We start from the raw sequence: 25,743 nt of genomic DNA, 5'->3' as shown, positions 1-25,743 counted from the left end.
TTTTTTTTAAAGGTAGGGGCGTTGATCAGAAAACCAGTCAGTATCTGGTGTGACCACCATTTGCCTCATGCAGCGCGACACATCTCCTTCGGATAGAGTTGATCAGGCTGTTGATTGTGGCCTGTGGAATGTTGTACTACTCCTCTTCAGTGGCTGTGTGCAGTTGATGGTTATTGACCGGAACTAGAACACGGTGTCGATCCAGAGCATCCCAAAGTTGCTGGACATTGGCGGGAACTGGAACATGCTGTCGTACACGTCATGAAATGGGTTTCCATGGCCGAACAGCCGCACACAAGCCTAAGATCACCATGCGCAATACCAAGCGTCGGCTGGAGTGGTGTAAAGCTCGCCGCCAATTGACTGGAGCAGTGGAAACGCATTCTCTGGAGTGATGAATCACGCTTCATCACTGATGAATCTGGGTTTGGCGGATGCCAGGAGAACGCTACCTGCCCGAATGTATAGTGCCAACTGTAAAGTTTGGTGGAGGAGGAATAATGTTCTGGGGCTGTTTTTCATGGTCCCTTAGTTCCAGTGATACAATGACATTCTAGACGATTCTGTGCTTCAAACTTTGTGGCAACAGTTTGGGTCACTAATGCTTTTATGGCTGAATGGAAGCAAGTCCCCGCAGCAATGTTCCAACATCTAGTGGAAAGCCTTCCCAGAAGAGTGGAGGACGTTATAGCAGCAAAGGGTGGACAAACTCCATATTAATGCCCATCATTTTGGAATGAGATGCTCGACGAGCAGGTGTCCACATACTGTTGGTCATGTAGTGTATGTCTTTGCTCATGTACTTTCAGGTTCCCTAAATTCTTAAAAGTATTTTCACAATGAGAACAGGGGAGCCTTCTCTACAGAGTGTGTTCGCTCATGTTTTTTCAGATGCCCTGATGAGAAAAATGTCTTTCCACACTGGGAACAGTGGAAAGGCTTCTCTACAGAGTGTGTCCTCGCATGATATTTCAGGTCCCCCGATTGGGTAAAACTCTTTCCACATTGAGAGCAATGGTAGGGTTTCTCACCTGTGTGTGTCCTCTCATGTCGTGTTAGTGGCCCTAATGAGAAAAATGTCTTTCCACACTGGGAGCAGTGGAAAGGCTTTTCTACAGAGTGTGTTAGCTGATGTTTTTTCAGGGAATCTGATGAGAAAAAGGTTTTTCCACACTGGGAGCAGTGAAAAGGCTTCTCTACATTGTGTATTAGTTCGTGATTTTTCAAGTTTCCTTGCTGGGTAAATCTCTTCCCACACTGGGAGCAGTGGTAAGGCTTCTCTCCAGTGTGCGTTCTCTTATGTTTTTTCAGATCTCCTAACTGGGAAAATCTCTTTCCGCACTGAGAGCAGTGGTAAGGCTTCTCCCCTGTGTGTGTTTTCTCATGAATTTTCAGGCTCCCTAACCTGGTAAAATTCTTTCCACACTGGGAACAGTGGAAACGCTTCTCTCCTGTGTGAGTTCTCTCATGCTTTTTCAGATACCCTAACGAAGTGAATCTCTTCCCACACTGGGCACAGTGGTAGCTCTTCCTCCCTCCTGTGTGTATTCCTTCATGTTTTTTCAGGGACCTTAACTGGCTAAAACCCTTTCCACACTGGGTGCAGTGGTGTCGTCTTGCTGGTTTAGGCGTCTCTGGGTCTGGTTCCCCTGAAGGACTCTTCCTGCTGTGAGCGTCTGGTCTCTCTCCTGCCAAAGACAGAGTATTTGTTTAAACAGAGAGACCTAAATGAAACCGCCAAATAGGGCTGGCACAATTACCGTATAACAGACAGTTATGGCACAATTACCGTATAACAGACAGTTATGGCACAATTACCGTATAACAGACAGTTATGGCACAATTACCGTATAACAGACAGTTATGGCACAATTACCGTATAACAGACAGTTATGGCACAATTACCGTATAACAGACAGTTATGGCACAATTACCGTATAACAGACAGTTATGGCACAATTACCGTATAACAGACAGTTATGGCACAATTACCGTATAACAGACAGTTATGGCACAATTACCGTATAACAGACAGTTATGGATGAAGACGTCATATAAATAACCCTAATAAATAACCCTAATAAATAACCGGCATAATCGCTTTTAGATAAACAACATGTGACCTGAATGCGAATCTGCTGCAGTAGAGAAAGAGACAAAATGATAGAATTTGTTTCTGTTCTTGCTTTTCACGAGTGGCTTGTTGTTGGCCAATCACAAGTCATCTAAGCGGCACACTACAGTCATAGATCCTCTCCGTGTGGAAAGCAAGTTAGGAGATAATTCTAATCAATGGAAGATGGAATTAAAATGAGGGAATTAAAAGTTAAAGGAGAAGGATAGAGACAGCAGGTAGGCTGCTACTTAATAATCTGAATGGAGTCATTGTTATTTCTAATTAGAAGGACGTGTAGAAAACGCATGTTGCTTCAATTAGCCTAGCTAGCTACTTGCTAGCTAGCTTCTCTACTCGGTTTGATGCAGTCAAGACCGGTACTACGCAATCAGATGGGATGATAAATAGCATATGGAAGCTAGAAGTTTGTCTAATCAACGCATGTTGCTTCAATTAGCCTAGCTAGCTACTTGCTAGCTAGCTTCTCTACTTGGTTTGATGCAGTCAAGACCGGTACTACGCAATCAGATGGGATGATGAATAGCATATGGAAACTAGAAGTTTGTCTAACCAGTGCGAGTCTGCTTGGTTGCTACTGTCCCTGTCTCCCTCTGCTGTTGTCTGCACCCCGCGTCTCTGTCAGGTCGCGTTCCCCTGCTCAGACGTCTGTCAGGTCGCGTTCCCCTGCTCAGACGTCTGTCAGGTCGCGTTCCCCTGCTCAAACGTCTGTCAGGTCGCGTTCCCCTGCTCAAACGTCTGTCAGGTCGCGTTCCCCTGCTCAGACCGTCTCTCAGGTCGTTCCCCTGCTCAGACCGTCTCTCAGGTCGCGTTCCCCTGCTCAGACGTCTGTCAGGTCGCGTTCCCCTGCTCAGACGTCTCTCAGGTCGCGTTCCCCTGCTCAGACGTCTCTCAGGTCGCGTTCCCCTGCTCAGACGTCTGTCAGGTCGCGTTCCCCTGCTCAAACGTCTGTCAGGTCGCGTTCCCCTGCTACTTCCCTCACTCGGTTCGGATCCGACCACCAAATGTTGTATTTCTTGTTGCTATTCGAAAGGTTAATATGCTGCCCGCTGTCATTTGGCTGACCAGTAACCATCATCCAAAACTCCTTGACCTATCAGACTAGATATAAATTGCAGAGTGGTTCTGGTACTTTATAGGCTAATAGTTCCTATTATGCAATTGTTTCTAGTCGCCACCAGATGGCAGTATATCACCACAACCTCTTGAAAAAACAAAAAGTACTATTCATCACTACCTTACAAGTTCTCCTCAATAATACGTGTTTGACTACATACATGAGTGGTAAGTCAGTACTGATGATGTTGACTGATTTCCTTATATGGAACTGAAACTCAATAAGGTCTTTGAAGTTGTTGCGTTTATATTTTTTGTTCAGTGTGCATGATAATAATATGAAATTGTATTTATATTTACATTTTCTTTATATTTCACTTAAATGTTATGTCCCACAGGCTGTCCCAAGAGAGTGAATTCTGACAGTGTAAAAGGGCCCTTAGGTGACTCTAAAATGTTGTATTCTACACATTTGAAGAAAAACCAAGTTATTAAAGTGTTTGATAAGATTAAAGATTCTCTCAGGGGACCCTATTTACATTTTAGGGGACCCCACATGGGTCCCACGACCCCAAGTTTGGGAACCAGTGTATACTAACCCCTCTCCCTGCTTGCTTCAATGCTTCCTCTCTCTGTGTATCTCCTTTGCCTCCTCCATTGCAGCCTGACTCATCACTGTCTGTCTCACTACTTTCCATTAAGCAAAGATATTTTGTTATGAGAATTTATAATCTATTGCCATCTTAATTTCAGTCAACTGCTCCTGCTGAGGTCAGGCTCCGTTCAACGTTAGCTTCTAACTTCCTCCTAGTCAGCTAGTTATATCTCTACTGAAAGAGCTACTTCCTGTGCTTGGCCCTCCTATGTTGAACATAATAAACGTTTCTCTATCCTCCGGATGTGAACCAAACTCACTAAAAGTGACAGTAATAAAGCCTCTCTTGAAAAAGCCAAACCTTGACCCAGATTATTTTTTTCAACTACCGGCCTATAGAGAATTTCCCATTCCTCTCAATTTTATTTGAAAAAGCTGTTGCGCAGCAACTCACTGCCTTCCTGAAGACAAATAATGTATATACGAAACACTCCAGTCCGGTTTTAGACACCATCATAGTACTGAGACCGCACTCGTGAAGGTGGTAGATTAACTTTTAATAGCGTCAGACCAAGGCTCTGCATCTGTCCTCGATGCTTTTGACACCATCGATCACCACATTATTTTGGAGAGATTGGAAAACCTAACTGGTCTACACAGACAAGTTCTTGCCTGGTTTAGATCTTATCTGTCGGAAAGATATCAGTTTGTCTCTGTGGATGGTTTGTCCTCTGACAAATCAATTGTAGGTTTCGGTGTTCCTCAATGTTCCGTTTTAGGACCACTATTGTTTTCACTATATATTCTACCTCTTGGGGATGTCATTCAAAAACACAATGTCAAATTTCATTGCTATGTGGACGACACACAAGCTGTACATTTTGATGAAACATGGTGAAGCCCGAAATTGCCTACCCAGGAAGCATGTGTTTCAGACATAAGGAATGGATGGCAGCAAATGTTTTAATTTTAAAAACAGACAAAACAGAGATGCTAGTTCTAGGTCCCAACAAAAAAAAGTGAAGGAGATGTTTGTGGGCTATACTCAGCCTTGTCTCAGGGTAGTAAGTTGGTGGTCTGTTGATATCCCTCTAGTGGTGTGGGTGCAGTTACATCCTGCCTGGTTGGCCCTGTCTGGGGGTATCGTCGGACAGGGCCACAGTGTCCCCTGACCTCCCCTGTCTCAGCCTCCAGTATCTATGCTGCAATAGTTGATATGCAGGGGGGCTAGGGTCAGTCTGTCCTATCTGGTGTCCTGTGTGAACTTAAGTATGCTCCCTCTAATTCTCCGATCGCTCTCTCCCCTCCCAGAGGACCTGAGCCCTAAGACCGTGCCTCAGGACTACCTGGCCTGATGACTCCTGGTTGTCCCCAGTCCACCTGGTCGTGCTGCTGATCCAGTTTCCACTCTTCTGCCTGTGGCTATGGAACCCTGACCTGTTCACCGGACGTGATACCTTGTCCCAGATCTGCTGTTTTCAACTGTCTCGCTCTCTCTACCGCACCTGCTGTCTCGACCTCTGAATGCTCGGCTATGAAAAGCCAACTGACATTTACTCCTGAGGTACTGACCTGTTGCACCCTCTACAACCACTGGTGATTATTATTTGGCCCTTCTGGTCATCTATGAACATCTTGAAGAACGATCTGGCCTTAATGGCCATGTACTCTGGCACAGCTAGAAGAGGACTGGCCACCCTTCAGAGCCTGGTTCTTCCTAGGTTCCTGCATGTCTAGGGAGTTTTTCCTATCCATCGTGCTTCTACATCTGCATTGCTTGCTGTTTGGGGTTTTAGGCTGGGTTTCTGTATAAGCACTTTGTGACATCTGCTGATGTAAAAAGGGCTTTTTAAATACATTTGATTTATAGCTAGCTACCTGGCTAACAGTGTAAAGCCCTTGAGCTACCTAGCTAGCCAGACATCTGACTGAAATATCAGCAACTATTTACCAGTTGTACACTCATTCTCTGAGTCCGTTTATTTAAAAAAAATGTGGGTGGGGGGTGGGGGTGGTATCTGTAGACAAGGCAGGAATCGAGGGATGTATAAATAAATAAATTAATTAAACCCTGTCAGCGCCGTCTCTCTGCCACTTGCCACTGTAGGTCATGATGAGGTAGATGATGATGATGCATGAGGTAGTTTGTTGTGGGCGGAGTTTGCCGCTGGACAGAGTGGTGAGTGAATGCACTGCTAACAAGTCCAAATCCGGGGGGGAGCAGTTGTCTTGAACGCACTGAAGTCGGAAGTCTGAGATTTCCGAGTTCCCAGTTGTCTTGAACGCACTGAAGTCGGAAGTCTGAGATTTCCGAGTTCCCAGTTTTTACACTGAAGTCGAAGTTGAGATTTCCGAGTTCCCAGTTGTCTTGAACGCACTGAAGTCGGAAGTCTGAGATTTCCGAGTTCCCAGTTGTCTTGAACGCACTGAAGTCGGAAGTCTGAGATTTCCGAGTTCCCAGTTGTCTTGAACGCACTGAAGTCGGAAGTCTGAGATTTCCGAGTTCCCAGTTGTCTTGAACGCACTGAAGTCGGAAGTCTCCATCATCCTTTCCTCCAGTGAGACCAGAGTGGACACCGTCTTCCACAGACTCATGTTGTTCCTATGACCAGAGAAAGTGAAATATTCCTCAATAAAATAGACAACGCTAATAATAATAAAAACGCAGGGATATTGATAACTTGGCTACGCATTCATTGCAGCTGCAGCGCGAGTGGAATTAGGGAGAAACGCATTTTGTAATAGTGATTAATAAAACAGTGTTGACAGCGCTGAATAAAACAGTGTTGACAGTGAAGAAGAAAAACTTAAACATGGACTCACTCAGGAAAACAGCAGCTCTTTGCTGTATTCTTTGACAGTCTCTCTCTGGTCATGGTTTTAAAAGTTATATAATCTCACGGAAGCTTTAGGTAGGCACGGTGATTTGAGCAATCCGATTGGCCAGTGCAGCGTCCGCCGGGTAGGCGGAGTTTGTCTATTCGGACAAATGAAATGGTTCAAAATGGGAACATTTTGCTTACCCGGTGCGCAGGTCTTCTGAGTCAAGTGCACCTACCGCCAACAGCGCAACACAAATGTATATATTTTTTTTAAAGCAGCGCAAGTCTTTATCATTGAGTTTTCTACAGCAATGTTTGGTGATGGACTAGGAATACGTTGAAGATGGACCGGTTGGTGACCACTGCTTTAACACAAATTAATTTGACTTGGTGAAAATCCATGCGGTTTCTTCCTTCACAGACTCCATGAAATGATGATCTCTTCCTAAATATTTGGTAAAATTATAAAATGTTGTGTATGCTTTCGTAGAAACAAGGGGTGGCTCAACTAAGCCCACTCTCCCCTATAGGTCTTTATCAATAAAACGTCACAGTAAGGTGCCGAGCGTTCGATTTGCCTGCTGCGCTAAAAGCTATTGACAACTGCGCGCTGTTTTCAATTGATCGTTAAATTAACGTTAACTATTTGGTTGTAATATCACCTCCTTGAAGAGCACAGTCAGAACTACACATTTCCGATTATTCCATGCAAAACCATTGTGCACATTTACCTTTTATCATCAGAGTTACACAGCATGTAACTGCATGCTTTTCATTATCAGTAAACATCAATTCATCATGTCATTTCAGATAAGTGACGGTAGCCTTAAGATATCTCTCGATATTGGCCACCATCAATTGTATATTTGAGTGATATAAAATAAAAGTGAACTATACCTGACACGTATGAGTGGTTCAGGTTAATTTCCCCATCCCCAGGCTCTGCCTGTCAAGCAGCAGAAGGTCGCATTTGTTCGATGTACTGTTAGCTGATAGTGTTACTTTGCAAGCTAAAAAAGGTAGAAACTTTGTACAGTTGGCTAAACATGGTGGTAAGTAGATCTAATGTACTTTTTTCTCCAACCAACGTAGGCCTACCTAGCGAAGTTAGCTAACATAATCCCCTTTTCAACATTGTTTTTAAGTGTTTGATCATGATTGCTGCTGACAGACAAATAGGCTACATTGATTGATGGACCACGTCAAATTGGCTAGCTAGCTAATAACAGCTCACGTCAATTTGGCTAGTTAACAAGCTAACTTTCAGGGTTTAAACTAGTTGGCTATATCCAAATATTGTTTGATTTGCTTGACACCTATAGCGTTGATGATTGTTGGTCCGACTAACAACTTTATCAGGAGGATTTGCCGATGTCAAGCTCTTTCCAGAAGCCTAATGGCTGATGAATCAAGCTAAATGACACGTTGTTCGCTTCGCTAGCTAGCTAGCTACATGCCACATGAATAAAATACCCACACGTCTCTGAAAGGGTGGCAGGTAGCATAGCGGTTCAGAGCGCTGGGCCTGTAACCGAAAGGTTGCTGGTTCGAATCCCCGAGCCAACTAGGTGAAAAATCTGTAACCCTTGAGCAAGGCACATAATCCTAATTGCTCTGGATAAGACCGTCTGCTAAATGACTTCAATGTAAATTACATGTTCAATTGATGTTTACTGATCATTAAAAAATAACATGCAGTTACTTGCTGTATAACTCTGATAGAGATAAATGTGGAATAATCGGAAATGTGTAGTTCTGATTATGTTCTTCAATGGCGATGATATTAAAACCAAATAGTTATAACATTTATTTAACAAGCGCGTAGCTGTCAATGGTTTTAGCGGAGCTGCAGGTCTCCTTGCCCACCAGCAGCCAAATCGAACGCTCTGCACCGTATTGTGATGTGTTATTGTTATTTGGTGGACTATTAGATTAAACAATTCCTACAGTACAGAACCTCATATTCAAGTGTATAACTTCAGTAGAATGCCCCTTAAAAAAAAAACATTTTGGTTCAAACAACTGCAGACAAGTCTGTGCCCCTGCTTTTAAGCCAATACTCACTGGTGTTAATCGGATCTCCAGTCTCCTCCTCCTCTTTCACTCCCAAAACGTCTTCTGCCTTCTCTTTTATTGAGATAGCCTCCTCTTCCTCTTTCACTCTAAAAGGTTCTTTCTCTTCTTTCACTATAAAATCCTCCTCCTTCAATGTGATAGCCTCCTCTGCATCCTTGTCCAGTCTGAAAGCTTCTTCCTCCTCTTCTTTCACTGTGACATTGCGCTCCACCTTTACCCCAAAAACTGCACCCTCTTCGTCCTCTTTTACGACAATGTTCAACCCCAGACCCCCTTTCTCCGTCCAGCAGGCCTCCTCTTCTTTCGCAGCGGGGGAGTAGCTTAGTGAGCTCATGGTCGGGGATGTTAGTTAGGTCAATATAGCACACAGCACTGTGCGGTCACCAACCGTTTTTTACCCACATGGCAAAGTAGCTAAAATGAATCCTCAACTTAATCTATAAAATGTTATAAGACGTTCACCTACTCTCTGTCGTTCGTTCATTAGCTAGCTTTAGCCACTGTTACTGGTGCTATAGGAACATACATTAACCAGCAAGATAGCTATAACGTTAGCCGCAGAAAAACAACGCTAGCTGAATGTGAAATAAAACGTGTTAACACGTAGACATATGAGTGTTTAAAACACAGTAACTAACATACGTCTCGATACTTCAACTATGTTTTGTTTTGTTTTTTAGCAAGCTACGGAAGTTCCTTGTTCTTCTTCTTCTTCGAGGTTTAACGGCGGTTGGCATCCAATTTGTTGCATTACCGCCACCTACTAGACTGGAGTACAACTCCCTTATCTTTCCTTGAAAAAGAAAATAAAACAAAGCAAATAAATATCCTACCATCTAACACTACACTCACACCTTCAACACTACAGCTAATAATTAACCCCACCCTTCTCCACTGTTTAAATACACTCTCTCCTACCTCATGCCCTCAATCTGAAATGATGGGACATCACCACTTAACACTCCCTGTAACTCTTCTGATGTCAAGTCTCGCACACCCAAATACCTCTCTGCAGCTGCCACCACACCCAAATACCTCTCTGCAGCTGCCACCACACCCAAATACCTCTCTGCAGCTGCCACCACACCCAAAAACCTCTCTGCAGCTGCCACCACACCCAAATATCTCTCTGCAGCTGCCACCACACCCAAATACCTCTCTGCAGCTGCCACCACACCCAAAAACCTCTCTGCAGCTGCCACCACACCCAAACACCTCTCTGCAGCTGCCACCACACCCAAATACCTCTCTGCAGCTGCCACCACACCCCAAATACCTCTCTGCAGCTGCCACCACACCCAAATACCTCTCTGCAGCTGCCACCACAACCTCAATTTTCTTCGATTTGCGTTCCATCCCTGCAGTACAATTAATAACCATTGCTATAAACGCTAAAAATCCAATCTTACTGAAACATACACTACCGTTCAAAAGTTTGGGGTCACTTAGAAATGTCCTGTTTTTCAAAAGAAAAGCAATTTTTTTGTCCATTAAAATAACATCAAATTGGTCATAAATACAGTGTAGATATTGTTAATGTTGTAAAGGGCTATTGTTACTGGAAATGGCTGATTTTTAATGGAATATCTACATAGGCGTACAGAGGCCCATTATCAGCAACCATCAGTCCTGTGTTCCAATGGCACGTTGTGTTTGCTAATCCAAGTTTATAATTTTAAAAGGCTAATTGATCATTAGAAAACCCTTTTGCAATTATGTTAGTACAGCTGAAAACTGTTGTGCTGATTAAAGAAGCAATAAAACTGGCCTTCTTGAGACTAGATGAGTATCTGGAGCATCAGCAATTGTGGGTTCGATTACAGGCTCAAAATGGCCAGAAACAAATAACTTTCTTCTGAAACTCGTGTCTATTCTTGTTCTGAGAAATTAAGGCTATTCCATGCGAGAAAATCCCAATCTTACGTGGTCCTCTGTAGCTCAGCTGGTAGAGCACGGCGCTTGTAACGCCAAGGTAGTGGGTTCGATCCCCGGGACAACCCATACACAAAAATGTATGGATAAAAGCGTCTGCTAAATGGCATATTATTATTATTATTATATCACTTGCTTGCCTATCTCACTGTACATTTAGATTTTAGTCATTTAGCAGACACTCTTATCCAGAGCAACTTACAGTTAGTGAGTGCATATATTTACTGTACTGGTACATATCTCCTACTCTCAAAACCTTCTAATTTCCCAGTCCTCCACCTCTCTCTCTTCCTCTCAAAACCTTCTAATTTTCCAGCCCTCCACCTCTCTCTCTTCCAAAAGTAAGCCACTTTGAAAAAAGTGTTATATTGAATACTTTTAAGTGATATCCTCTGGGAATACACATTGTAGATCTTGTTGTATTGGTTTCAAGTTTTAATGTCACGTGCACAAGTACAGTGAAATGCCTTTCCTGCTAGCTCTAACCCCAACAATGCAGTAATCAATAACAATATAGTACTAAAAATGTCAAGGTAGAACAAAAACACACCAGATATGAAAAATAAGAAGAACACAATAAGTAAGTTAGCATACTATATACAGGGTCAGTTCATTAGCATACTATATACAGGGTCAGTTCATTAGCATACTATATACAGGGTCAGTTCCAGGGTCAGTTCAATACCATACTATATACAGGGTCAGTTCATTAGCATACTATATACAGGGTCAGTTCCAGGGTCAGTTCAATACCATACTATATACAGGGTCAGTTCAATACCATACTATATACAGGGTCAGTTCAATACCATACTATATACAGGGTCAGTTCAATACCGTACTATATACAGGGTCAGTTCCAATACCATACTATATACAGGGTCAGTTCAATACCATACTATATACAGGGTCAGTTCAATACCATACTATATACAGGGTCAGTTCAATACCGTACTATATACAGGGTCAGTTCCAATACCATACTATATACAGGGTCAGTTCAATACCATACTATATACAGGGTCAGTTCAATACCATACTATATACAGGGTCAGTTCCAGGGGGCATTGTCTTGCTGAAACAGGAAAGGCTCTGTTGCCACAAAGTTGGAAGCACAGAATCGTCTAGAATGTCATTGTATGCTGTAGCGTTAAGATTTCCCTTCACTGGAACTAATGGACCTAGCCCGAACCATGAAAAACAGCCCCAGACCATTATTCCTCCTCCACCATACTTTACAGTTGACACTATGCATTGGGGCAGGTAGCATTCTCCTGGCATCCGCCAAACCCAGATTAGTCCGTTGGACTGCCAGATGGTGAAGCGTGATTCATCACTCCAGAGAACGTGTTTCCACTGCTCCAGAGTCCAATGGCGGCGAGCTTTACACCCCTTCAGCCGATGCTTGGCAATCTTAGGCTTGCGTGCAGCTGCTCGGCCATGGAAACCCATTTCATGAAGCTCCCAACGAACAGTTATTGTGCTGACGTTGCTTCCAGAGGCAGTTTGGAACTCGGTAGTGAGTGTTGCAGCCGAGGACAGTCGATTTTTATACACGCTACGCGCTCCAGCACTGGGCGGTCCCGTTCGGTGAGCTTGTGTGGACAACCACTTCGCGGCTGAGCCGTTGTTACTCCTAGACGTTTCCACTTCACAATAACAGCACTTACAGTTGACTGGGGCAGCTCTAGCAGGTCAGAAAGTTGACGAACTGACTTGTTGGAAAGGTGGCATCCTATGACGGTGCCACGTTGAAAGTCACTGAGCTCTTCCGTACGGGCCATTCTACTGGTCAATGCTGTCGCACCTTCTTCACAACTGTGTGTGGACCATTTTAAATTCTTAGTGATTTGGACACAGAGGAACTTTAATTTGAGCAAATCAGTTCCCTTGGCAGCTTCTTCCCATGAATCTCAGCGTGTTACCTAGCAACAGTGATTTGAAGCTCTCGACCCAAATAAATTCAATAGAAAGCTGAGTGATGGCAGACAGGCATTGATACACTGGACCAAACATTTATGAATGTGTGTCGTTATAATATTACCTAGGTCTACCTTTATAACTAAAACATAATAATTAAAGGTGCACTCCAGCTATATTTGAACATTTAAGGGTAAAAAAAAACATGCTTTGATCAAAAAAGTGTTTGTTTTTTTAGACACAACTGCAGACTTCAAGGAGTAAGGCATTGAAGGAGTTGGTGTGATGGTGCCCTCTAATGTCATTGGCCTAGAGAACAAAATATACTCCCACCCCCCCCCCATCATCAGCTGATAGAAGGCCATCAGAGAATGTACTAGATCACCACTGTGATGTATTCCTTCCACTTGAGCTTGTGGGAGATGATGGTCCCCAGGAATTTGAACAACTGTGGGAGATGGGCCCCCAGGAATTTGAACAACTGTGGGAGATGATGGTCCCCAGGAATTTGAACAACTGTGGGAGATGATGGGCCCCAGGAATTTGAACAACTGTGGGAGATGATGGTCCCCAGGAATTTGAACAACTGTGGGAGATGATGGTCCCCAGGAATTTGAACAACTGTGGGAGATGATGGTCCCCAGGAATTTGAACAACTGTGGGAGATGATGGTCCCCAGGAATTTGAACAATTCAGCCGTGCTGACGGCTGAGCCATCAATCTCGAGGGGGGGAGATAGTGGGGGACGTTTTCCTGAAGTCAACCACCATCTTCACGGTTTTGACGGCGTTGAGTTCCAGGTTGTTGCGACTGCACCTGGCCACCTGACGGTCAACCTCTCCTCGGTACTTGGACTCATCACCTTGGGGGATTGGTCTGCAAGGTGTTTTCACAGCGTAGTGTCCTGTCTGTGAGGAAGTCAGTGCTCCACCAACCTGCAACAATTCTAGGATGGTGTTGTTGAACGCTAAGCTAAAGTCCACAAACACTATCCTGACAAGTCCCATCATATACATTTACATTTACATTTTAGTCATTTAGCAGACGCTCTTATCCAGAGCGACTTACAGTTAGTGAGTGCATACATTATATATATTTTTTTTCATACTGGCCCCCCGTGGGAATCGAACCCACAACCCTGGCGTTGCAAACGCCATGCTCTACCAACTGAGCTACATCCCTGCCGGCCATTCCCTCCCCTACCCTGGACGACGCTGGGCCAATTGTGTGCCGCCCCATGGGTCTCCCGGTCACGGCCGGCTACGACAGAGCCTGGATTCGAACCAGGATCTCTAGTGGCACAGCTAGCACTGCGATGCAGTGCCTTAGACCACTGCGCCACTCGGGAGATATCACATGAATATTGCACTTGATTAACATACACATACAGAAAATGCACAAAGACAGAGTTTGAAAATGATCATTTAATCACAGAGCAGATAGGCTGAAACATTTAAACTGACATACTCTTCATTCAAACTGATACTCTATATTCAAACAGACTCACTCACTCCATGTTCAATTCATGTTTAAAAAAATAAAAAACAAAAATGCATTTGTATGAGTACACTTTTAAAAACTTGTTTTATGTGGCATAAACAAAAACATATTCTCAGTAAAAATTCTGGGAGCACTTTGTGAATTTTAAATCCCTGTGATGTATTCCTGTAAAACTTCAATTAATAGCCCAGGTCTTTATTTGCTTAAATCACTGAACACAACAAGGTCTTATTAGAGACAGGCTTCTATTTGAGACAGATGTCTATTTCCTTGATATATATGCCTTTATTTTGGGGGAAAAAAACATATTTTCCTTGACAGAATAATTATTCTCCTCTTTGACTGTGCATTCTTGACAGTTCTTACTTTCGCCACTAGAGGGCGATCAGTCCATTTCTGGGGGTCTGTACTCCCGATGTTTTGACTGTTTTTGTGCTTGCCAGTAAGCGAGCAGTTCTCAGCTGTTAGCAGCCAATGGCTAGCAGTTTCTTACTGGTGATAAAAACAAATGATTGCCATCATTTTTTCCAAGTCATTACAGAATTATTTAATGTAACAAATCAAACATTAAACCTAGTAAAACAATTCATAGTAACCTCATTAACAATTCCTTTAGACCCAGCGTTGATTTGAAACAGGTGTTTATTTGCTGAAATGTGTTCTGTTGCCCGGCTATTAAAAGGGACAGGCAGCTATTTGAGACTCTGCGTTTACATTTTTATGGTATATCTCTTTTCACCCAAGGAGTACTGGTAAGGCTTCTATCCTGGAGTACTGGTAAGGCTTCTATCCAGTGTGGATTCTTTCATGATTTTTCAGTTGCTGAAACCAGGTACATTTTCCTCCACAGAGGGAGCAGTGGAAAGGCCCAAAGAACATGCGTGTCTTTGCTCGTGCACTTTCAGGTTCCTTAAATTCTTAAAACTCTTTTCACAATGCGAACAGTGGAAAGGCTTTTCTACAGAGTGTGTTAGTTCATGTTTTTTCAGGTATGTTGACATGGTAAAACTCTTTACACACTGGGAGCAATGATACGATTTTGCTTCTGTGTGAGTCCTCTCATGATATTTCAGGTGCCACGAGTGGGCAAAACTTTTTTTGCACTGGGAACAGTGGTAGGGTTTCACTCCTGAGTGTATTATTGTATGTTTTTTCAGGGAATTCGATGAAGTAAAACTCTTTCCACACTTAGAGCAATGATAGGGTTTCTCTCCTGAGTGCGTCCTCTCATGTTGTTTCAGGGGCCCTAATGACAAAAATGTCTTTCGACACTGTGAGCAGTGGAAAGGCTTCTCTACAGAGTGAGTTAGCTCATGTTTTTTCAGGGAATCTGATGAGAAAAATGTTTTTCCACACTGCGAGCAGAGGTAAGGCTTATATAGAGAGTGTATTAGCTCATGGTTTTTCAGATTTCTTAGGAGGGTAAAACTCTTCCCACACTGGGAGCAGTGGTAAGGCTTCTCTCCAGTGTGCGTTCTCTTGTGTTTTTTCAGTTGCTCTAACTGGGAAAATCTCTTTTCGCACTGAGGACAGTGGTAAGGCTTCTCCCCTGTGTGCGTTTTCTCGTGTACTTTCAGGCTCCCTAACCAGCTAAAACTCTTTCCGCACTGGGAGCAGTGGTAAGGCTTCTCTGTGTGTGCCCTCTCATGCACTGTCAGGTTCCATAGCTGGGTAAAACTATTTCCACACTGGGAGCATTGGTGAGGCTTCGCTCCTGTGTGTATTATTTCATGTCGTTTCAGCATATTTAACTGGGTAAAACTCTTTTCACACTGGGAGCAGTGGTAAGGCTTTTCACCTGTGTGTATTCTCTCGTGCTCTTTCAGATGCGATAACTGGATAAATGTCTTTCCACACTGGGCGCAGTTGTGTCGTCTCGCTGGTTTGGCCGTTTCTGGATCTGGTTCTCCTGAAAGATTCTTCCCGCTGTCAGAGCGAGAGTCTGATCTTTCTCCTGCCAAAGACAGACCTGAATGAAAGGATAAAACATAGTTTCTATGACTAGATCCCTCAATCTCAACCCAGAGATGCTTGGAGGGGTGTAAAAACAGTGGCAGGTCTTTACAACACCTTAACTGCCCGCTGCTCCAAAGCAAAATACTATTGACAGAGAATCTTAACAGTTTTTATTGTATGACTTTGCAATTGAAAGGGAGGAGCTGATCTCTGACCTATCTAACATGTAGGGCCCTGAATCACGGAATCCAGACATTAATATCCAGACATTAAAACGGAATTCAACAATATTCAAAATCAACTAAATGTATTGAACTTAGTAGAACATTAATTAATTGGCCCAAGTTAAATCGTAAGCCGTGAACAAAATGCATCAGTGATTAGAATTTCTACTTTCTGAATCGGCAGTGGAATGCCCCTGTCTGTCTGTGTGTGTGTGTGTGCGGTGCGCGTGCATGTCTCCACTTTGTGTAGCCGTTAGCGATGATCCTAACGAAAACCTTCTGGTAGAGATGGAAAGGCTTTTCCCAAAAACATTCTCAATTAAATGTTAACTACAAAGTAGCCTACGCCTACCTGGCAGAATGATATCATGATTATTTGCATCAATCCTGTGGCCATTTTGTTTAGCAAATTCTGCAAATCACATGAGCGCTACAGAAACATCGCTAGCCAAACAACAGAGCTGGGACGCTAAACTAAACGCCACTGACCACACCGACCACTTATCACAGACCTGTTGCTGATATCATTCACTACACTAGAGAAATGTGAAGTTTGAAATGAAATAAGTTTGGGTGATTGTTAATGGGATAATAGATGGCTGCAACCATAAAACTAACAGTAGTAGTTTAAAGGATAATAAAACAACAGCGGTTAATGTTCTAAACATATCCTCTCTATCCTTTATCACATCAATTCAGGTAGTTTGTTACCATGGTAACAAACACCAACAAACACCTCCCTGTGCCAGTTTATGGATGTTTGTCCTCGTCACCCAGGTCTCTTCCTGGTGATGCACCTGCATTAAAGGGTAACTACACCCAAAACTCTACATTTCTTACATTTTCCCAGACCTCAACAGTGGTCTCCTGATGCGGTTTAAGCATTGTTGTGGACTTAGAACATCCAATTGTGTTGGTTATCTTTTTTTATTTTTTTTAAAGTGTGATTTTGAGAGATCGAAAACCTGAAAAAAACTAAAACCAAATCAGGCAAAAAAGATAACTGATTTGATAGGACTCTAAACATGTCACATGTTAACACAGTTTGAGCAGCAACCAAAAGATGTGGAAGCTGTACTTAAAAGGACAAAACAAAGCCCCTGGGCCAGACAACATTAGTGGTCTCCTACTAAAGGTTAACCATAAGCCCCTGGGCCAGACAACATTAGTATCTCCTACTAAAGGTTAACCATAAGCCCCTGGGCCAGACAACATTAGTATCTCCTACTAAAGGTTAACCATAAGCCCCTGGGCCAGACAACATTAGTGTCTCCTACTAAAGGTTAACCATAAGCCCCTGGGCCAGACAACATTAGTGTCTCCTACTAAAGGTTAACCATAAGCCCCTGGGCCAGACAACATTAGTATCTCCTACTAAAGGTTAACCATAAGCAACTGGCAGGTGTTTTCTGTTAACTGTTTAACTACTCTCTGAGAGAACACTCCATCCCAGCAATATGGAAATCCTCCACTATAAAGGCCAGTACCTAAAAAGAGCAACCCATCCTGCAACAATGACAACCGCCCTGGAGCTTTAAACATCTTTGGTGATGACGAGCTCTGAAAGGCTGATTCCCCCCAACTACAAAAGGTATACTCTTATCCAGTTTGCTTACAAGCAGCACAGGGGTGTCGATGATGCAGTCCTATCCCTACTGCACTGTGCCCACACCCACCTGGAGCCCGACACATACGTCAGGGCGGTATTTGTAACTTTAACACAGCCCAGTCTCAATGAATGGGTCAAAAGCTCCAGACCATGAATGTCGAGCCACATCTGATTCTCTGGGTCCTCTCCTTCCTGACAAATAGACACCAGCTGGTCAGATTCAACGGTCACTGCAGCTTCTTCCAGAACCATCTGTACAGGAACACCACAAGGCTCTGTCATCTGGCCTGTGTTATTCACCCTGTAGGAGCTCAGACACAGAGATGATGTTCAGTTATTATGGACACAGCAGGCAACTCCGAGGGGCTCCTCCAGGCTGAAATGGACACAGAAGGCAACTCCGAGGGACTCCTCCAGGCTGAAATGGACACAGCAGGCAACTCAGAGGGACTCCTCCAGGCTGAAATGGACACAGCAGGCAACTCCGAGGGACTCCTCCAGGCTGAAATGGACACAGCAGGCAACTCAGAGGGACTCCTCCAGGCTGAAACTGACAGGTGTAGCTAGAACTACCAAGACCGCAAAGACCCGGTCATGACTTCAGAAGAGACCAACCTACCATCCCAGCGCTGGAGATTAGACCAACCTGCCATCCCAGCGCTGGAGATTAGACCAACCTACCATCCCAGCGCTGGAGATTAGACCAACCTACCATCCCAGCGCTGGAGATTAGACCAACCTGCCATCCCAGCGCTGGAGATTAGACCAACCTACCATCCCAGCGCTGGAGATTAGACCAACCTGCCATCCCAGCGCTGGAGATTAGACCAACCTGCCATCCCAGCGCTGGAGATTAGACCAACCTGCCATCCCAGCGCTGGAGATTAGACCAACCTGCCATCCCAGCGCTGGAGATTAGACCAACCTGCCATCCCAGCGCTGGAGATTAGACCAACCTGCCATCCCAGCGCTGGAGATTAGACCAACCTGCCATCCCAGCGCTGGAGATTAGACCAACCTGCCATCCCAGCGCTGGAGATTAGACCAACCTACCATCCCAGCGCTGGAGATTAGACCAACCTACCATCCCAGCGCTGGAGATTAGACCAACCTACCATCCCAGCGCTGGAGATTAGACCAACCTACCATCCCAGCGCTGGAGATTAGACCAACCTACCATCCCAGCGCTGGAGATTAGACCAACCTACCATCCCAGCGCTGGAGATTAGACCAACCTGCCATCCCAGCGCTGGAGATTAGACCAACCTGCCATCCCAGCGCTGGAGATTAGACCAACCTGCCATCCCAGCGCTGGAGATTAGACCAACCTGCCATCCCAGCGCTGGAGATTAGACCAACCTGCCATCCCAGCGCTGGAGATTAGACCAACCTGCCATCCCAGCGCTGGAGATTAGACCAACCTACCATCCCAGCGCTGGAGATTAGACCAACCTACCATCCCAGCGCTGGAGATTAGACCAACCTACCATCCCAGCGCTGGAGATTAGACCAACCTACCATCCCAGCGCTGGAGATTAGACCAACCTACCATCCCAGCGCTGGAGATTAGACCAACCTGCCATCCCAGCGCTGGAGATTAGACCAACCTACCATCCCAGCGCTGGAGATTAGACCAACCTACCATCCCAGCGCTGGAAATTAGACCAACCTACCATCCCAGCGCTGGAGATTAGACCAACCTACCATCCCAGCGCTGGAGATTAGACCAACCTACCATCCCAGCGCTGGAGATTAATGGACAGATCAATGAGCGGGTGGAGGACTACAAATACCTTCGGAACCATCATGGACAACAAGCGCTCCTTCAAAAAGAAACACTGAACACGTTCACTCAAAAACGTCAACAACGCCTGTTCTTTCTATGGAAACTGAGGACGTGTAATGTACTGCAATCAATCCTCCAAGAATGTTATAAATTTTTCAAAAAACGAACGAGGAAGAAGGGTGTTAAACTAGCCTTTAAAACACACACTGACTGACCAGTATAGACCCCTACCCTCTGGGTGCAGGGATACAACACACTGACTGACCAGTATAGACCCCTACCCTCTGGGTGCAGGTATACAACACACTGACTGACCAGTACAGACCCCTACCCTCTGGGTGCAGGTATACAACACACACTGACTGACCAGTATAGACCCCTACCCTCTGGGTGCAGGTATACAACACACTGACTGACCAGTACAGACCCCTACCCTCTGGGTGCAGGTATACAACACACTGACTGACCAGTATAGACCCCTACCCTCTGGGTGCAGGTATACAACACACTGACTGACCAGTATAGACCCCTACCCTCTGGGTGCAGGTTTACAACACTGACTGACCAGTACAGACCCCTACCCTCTGGGCGCAGGGATACAACACACTGACTGACCAGTACAGACCCCTACCCTCTGGGCGCAGGGATACAACACACTGACTGACCAGTACAGACCCCTACCCTCTGGGTATACAACACACTGACTGACCAGTATAGACCCCTACCCTCTGGGTGCAGGGATACAACACACTGACTGACCAGTATAGACCCCTACCCTCTGGGCGCAGGTATACAACACACTGACTGACCAGTATAGACCCCTACCCTCTGGGTGCAGGTATACAACACACTGACTGACCAGTATAGACCCCTACCCTCTGGGCGCAGGGATACAACACACTGACTGACCAGTATAGACCCCTACCCTCTGGGTGCAGGGATACAACACACTGACTGACCAGTATAGACCCCTACCCTCTGGGCGCAGGGATACAACACACTGACTGACCAGTATAGACCCCTACCCTCTGGGTATACAACACACTGACTGACCAGTATAGACCCCTACCCTCTGGGTGCAGGGATACAACACACTGACTGACCAGTACAGACCCCTACCCTCTGGGTGCAGGTATACAACACACTGACTGACCAGTATAGACCCCTACCCTCTGGGTGCAGGGATACAACACACTGACTGACCAGTATAGACCCCTACCCTCTGGGTGCAGGTATACAACACACTGACTGACCAGTATAGACCCCTACCCTCTGGGTATACAACACACTGACTGACCAGTATAGACCCCTACCCTCTGGGTATACAACACACTGACTGACCAGTATAGACCCCTACCCTCTGGGTGCAGGGATACAACACACTGACTGACCAGTATAGACCCCTACCCTCTGGGCGCAGGGATACAACACACTGACTGACCAGTATAGACCCCTACCCTCTGGGTATATAACACACTGACTGACCAGTATAGACCCCTACCCTCTGGGTATACAACACACTGACTGACCAGTATAGACCCCTACCCTCTGGGTGCAGGGATACAACACACACTGACTGACCAGTATAGACCCCTACCCTCTGGGTGCAGGTATACAACACACTGACTGACCAGTATAGACCCCTACCCTCTGGGTGCAGGTATACAACACACTGACTGACCATAATAGACCCATACCCTCTGGGCGCAGGGATACAACACACTGACTGACCAGTATAGACCCCTACCCTCTGGGTGCAGGGATACAACACACTGACTGACCAGTATAGACCCCTACCCTCTGGGTATACAACACACTGACTGACCAGTATAGACCCCTACCCTCTGGGTGCAGGGATACAACACACTGACTGACCAGTATAGACCCCTACCCTCTGGGCGCAGGTATACAACACACTGACTGACCAGTACAGACCCCTACCCTCTGGGTATACAACACACTGACTGACCAGTATAGACCCCTACCCTCTGGGTATACAACACACTGACTGACCAGTATAGACCCCTACCCTCTGGGTGCAGGGATACAACACACTGACTGACCAGTATAGACCCCTACCCTCTGGGTGCAGGTATACAACACACTGACTGACCAGTACAGACCCCTACCCTCTGGGTGCAGGTATACAACACACTGACTGACCAGTATAGACCCCTACCCTCTGGGTGCAGGGATACAACACACACTGACTGACCAGTATAGACCCCTACCCTCTGGGTGCAGGTATACAACACACTGACTGACCAGTATAGACCCCTACCCTCTGGGTGCAGGTATACAACACACTGACTGACCAGTATAGACCCCTACCCTCTGGGTGCAGGGATACAACACACTGACTGACCAGTATAGACCCCTACCCTCTGGGTGCAGGTATACAGCTCTCCCATTCAGATCTAAGACAGCAGCTTCTAGTTGTGTACCCACATCCATCAAACTCCTTCACTATTGAAGTGTGTAATGTTGATGTGTATATATCCAGTATGTATATACCCTGTGATGGCATAGAATGCTTCTAATCTTTTATACTTTAGCCTACATGGTTTAGTGTTCTATGGTGTCATGTGTCTTGGATGTTCCATTCAGTTCCCTCCCAGGAAATAAAACACATTGGAATTGAATAAAAGATCAGAGTGTGTCCATCACAGAGTGGCTGTAGTGCTTTGGAGGCTAATAAAAACACTATTAAACTTAGTGTTGTTATGCATTTATTAGACCTAATGGATAAATAGACTAGTCAGTATAGGATACATTTATTAGACCTAATGGATAAATAGACTAGTCAGTATAGGATACATTTATTAGACCTAATGGATAAATAGACTAGTCAGTATAGGATACATTTATTAGACCTAATGGATAAATAGACTAGTCAGTATAGGATACATTTATTAGACCTAATGGATAAATAGACTAGTCAGTATAGGATACATGTATTAGACCTAATGGATAAATAGACTAGTCAGTATAGGATACATTTATTAGACCTAATGGATAAATAGACTAGTCAGTATAGGATACATTTATTAGACCTAATGGATAAATAGACTAGTCAGTATAGGATACATTTATTAGACCTAATGGATAAATAGACTAGTCAGTATAGGATACATTTATTAGACCTAATGGATAAATAGACTAGTCAGTATAGGATACATTTATTAGACCTAATGGATAAATAGACTAGTCAGTATAGGATACATTTATTAGACCTAATGGATAAATAGACTAGTCAGTATAGGATACATTTATTAGACCTAATGGATAAATAGACTAGTCAGTATAGGATACATTTATTAGACCTAATGGATAAATAGACTAGTCAGTATAGGATACATTTATTAGACCTAATGGATAAATAGACTAGTCAGTATAGGATACATGTATTAGACCTAATGGATAAATAGACTAGTCAGTATAGGATACATGTATTAGACCTAATGGATAAATAGACTAGTCAGTATAGGATACATTTATTAGACCTAATGGATAAATAGACTAGTCAGTATAGGATACATGTATTAGACCTAATGGATAAATAGACTAGTCAGTATAGGATACATTTATTAGACCTAATGGATAAATAGACTAGTCAGTATAGGATACATTTATTAGACCTAATGGATAAATAGACTAGTCAGTATAGGATACATTTATTAGACCTAATGGATAAATAGACTAGTCAGTATAGGATACATTTATTAGACCTAATGGATAAATAGACTAGTCAGTATAGGATACATTTATTAGACCTAATGGATAAATAGACTAGTCAGTATAGGATACATGTATTAGACCTAATGGATAAATATTAGGTGCAGCCGGCACGTGATAGGGGTAGGAAAACTTACCTCAATGCAGGGATGGGATATGCCACTGTAATCCAAAATGTCACCTTTATCCTCACTGCTACATGGAGAAGACTGAAATAATGATAGTTTGAAAAAACTGCCCTTTCGTCCTCATACTAGCCAGCAGGAGCCACAGCAGCCATCTCATCCCTGCATTGAGGTACGTTTTTCCGACCCATACCTCGTGCCTTGATGTAACCATGATTGCGTTCCGACCCTAGTGCAGCTCATTGTAAAGAAGCGTAACGGTAGGGTCGGAATCTTCTGGCAAGGTTGGGCCTTGCATCCATATCTCTGTCTATGAATTTGACATCCCTCAGCTTAATACCAGTTTTGAATAATCTTTTTAGTCTATTAGTCTTTGTTTACAATTTGGTGTTTACATTTGAGCAGTAAAACTTATATTTCGGGTTCTGATAGGGTACAATAGTTGACCTATGCTCTTTTCGGCATTTATGTCGTTCATTAAAAATTCCCAAAATGCATGTACCAACGGCAGATTGCACCTTTAACAATTTATATTGGTTCTGTGGTGCGTTCAGTTCGCTTCAACGTTTGCTACGTGGCGTTACAGTTTCGAACGAGACGTTTCTCCAAAACGATGCACACTGTTCTTTTTTTGCTCCTGTGTGGTGGGTGTGGCCTGATTAGATGAATATGGGTGTGACCATTTAGAATGGCAAAATTTCAATTTGCCATTCAATACTGTGCCGTTTCCGTTTAATTAAACGTTGAACACTTCTCTCGTACTGAACCCATATTTAAGTGTAGAACTTCAGTAGAATACCTGTTTTTAAGACAGTACTCACTGGTGTTAATCAGATCTTCAGTCTCCTCCTCTCCTTCTTCCTCCTCCTCTTTCACTCTCAAAACGTCTTCCTCCTTCTCTTTTATTGAGATAGCCTCCTCTTCCTCTTTAAAATGGTCTTCCTCTTCTTTCACTATAACATCCTCTTCTTCTTTCACTGTAATATCCTCCTCTTCTTCTTTCACTGTAATATCCTCCTCTTCTTCTTTTACGACAATGTTCAGCCCCAGAGCTTCTTTCTCTGTCCAGCAGGCCTCCTCTTCTTTATAAGTGGCCCGGGGGAAGTAGCTCTGCGAGCTCATCGTCAGGGATGTTAGCTAACTGGCTAGTTAGCATTAGCGACTAGCCTATTGTTATGCTCACTATCAATCTTAACAAATCAGAAAATGCAGCAAGAAAACTACGTTTAAATCAACAATAGATACGTTAACAGAATGTGGTTTTAAACGCTGAGATTCATGTAGCTACACAAAAAAATGGTGGAAAGAGCTTCAATATTTCTGTTTTATGTTGGCTAGCAAGCTACTGAGACGGTTGAATAAGTAGCCATGTTGTTGTTGAAGAAGCGTCCAGTCCACTAGATTATACGTAAAGCAAGACCTAAAATACTCACATCGCCACCTGCTGACTGGAGTGGGTAACGCAGTTTTAACAAACAATTTCATAACAAATAATTCCAAATTAGCAAATATGTTTTCTCTTTTCTTACGGCCAATACTTTCCTCTACACAAACTAGACCTGAATATGAATGTACAGGTAACTGCCAAAATATAGGAAACGGTTACGTTCTTAATGGTTCTGGCAGCTTTGTTATGATGTGGGGTGCATTTTGCCTTAGAGGGCAAGATAAATGCCAATTAATACACAGCCATTCTGAATGAACACCTTCAACCTATGGGGAATCATTTCTATCCTGATGGGTGTGGTCTCTTCCAGGATGACAACGCCCCCATCCACAGGACACCAGTGGTCTCTGAATGGTTTGATGAGCATGAAAACGATGTAACCCATATGCTATGGCCGTCTCAACCCAATTGAGCAGTTGTGGGAGATTCAGTGTAATGAAACAGGGCAGAGAGTGCAGCTTGAACCCTCAACTTTCTGACCAGTAGCCCTGCGCACCATCGACTGTGCCACAAAAACATGCTCATGTGGCAGAGTGGATATCGGCACTTACAAACCAGGGTCTCTACGCAACTCCCCCCTTTCAAATCAAATCAAATCAAAATGTTGTTTGCCACATGCGCTGAATACAACAGGTGTAGACCTTACGGTGAAATGCTTACTTACGGTCGGGGGGCGCTAGAGAGCGTGCTATGGAGTAGACGTGCATTGCTAGAGCTCCGCTCAATTTTGAAACAAATTAATATTTATCTTAACCTCTCACAACCTATAACTTCAAACAAATATGACAAAGGGAAAAGGCAACAAAAAAGGGGGCGCTAAACAAGA

General features: G+C 44.1%; 2 protein-coding genes across 2 annotated transcripts; both read right to left on the bottom strand.

Annotated features, from left to right (window-relative positions):
* Positions 1-720: 720 nt before the first annotated feature.
* LOC121534253 (zinc finger protein 135-like) lies at positions 721-9,377 on the bottom strand. The gene is made up of 2 exons (XM_041840872.2): positions 8,672-9,377; positions 721-1,688 (listed from the first exon to the last, which is right to left on the bottom strand). Exons 1-2 carry the CDS (start codon positions 9,015-9,017, stop codon positions 835-837), a joined length of 1,200 nt encoding a protein of 399 aa, XP_041696806.2. The 5' UTR covers positions 9,018-9,377; the 3' UTR covers positions 721-834.
* A 4,564-nt stretch (positions 9,378-13,941) lies between these two features.
* On the bottom strand, positions 13,942-24,325 carry LOC123481446 (zinc finger protein 2 homolog; the record flags this gene model as incomplete). The annotated part of the gene is made up of 2 exons (XM_045205664.1): positions 13,942-16,004; positions 24,292-24,325. Coding segments are annotated over 2 exons (1,188 nt in total), but the record flags the coding sequence as incomplete, so codon positions are not given.
* Between the last annotated feature and the right edge of the window lie 1,418 nt (positions 24,326-25,743).

Source organism: Coregonus clupeaformis, chromosome 20 (assembly GCF_020615455.1).
Source record: "Coregonus clupeaformis isolate EN_2021a chromosome 20, ASM2061545v1, whole genome shotgun sequence".
NCBI lineage: Eukaryota > Metazoa > Chordata > Actinopteri > Salmoniformes > Salmonidae > Coregonus > Coregonus clupeaformis.
The sequence above is the reverse complement of the archived record's forward strand: the minus strand, read 5'-3'. Positions and strand labels throughout refer to the sequence as shown.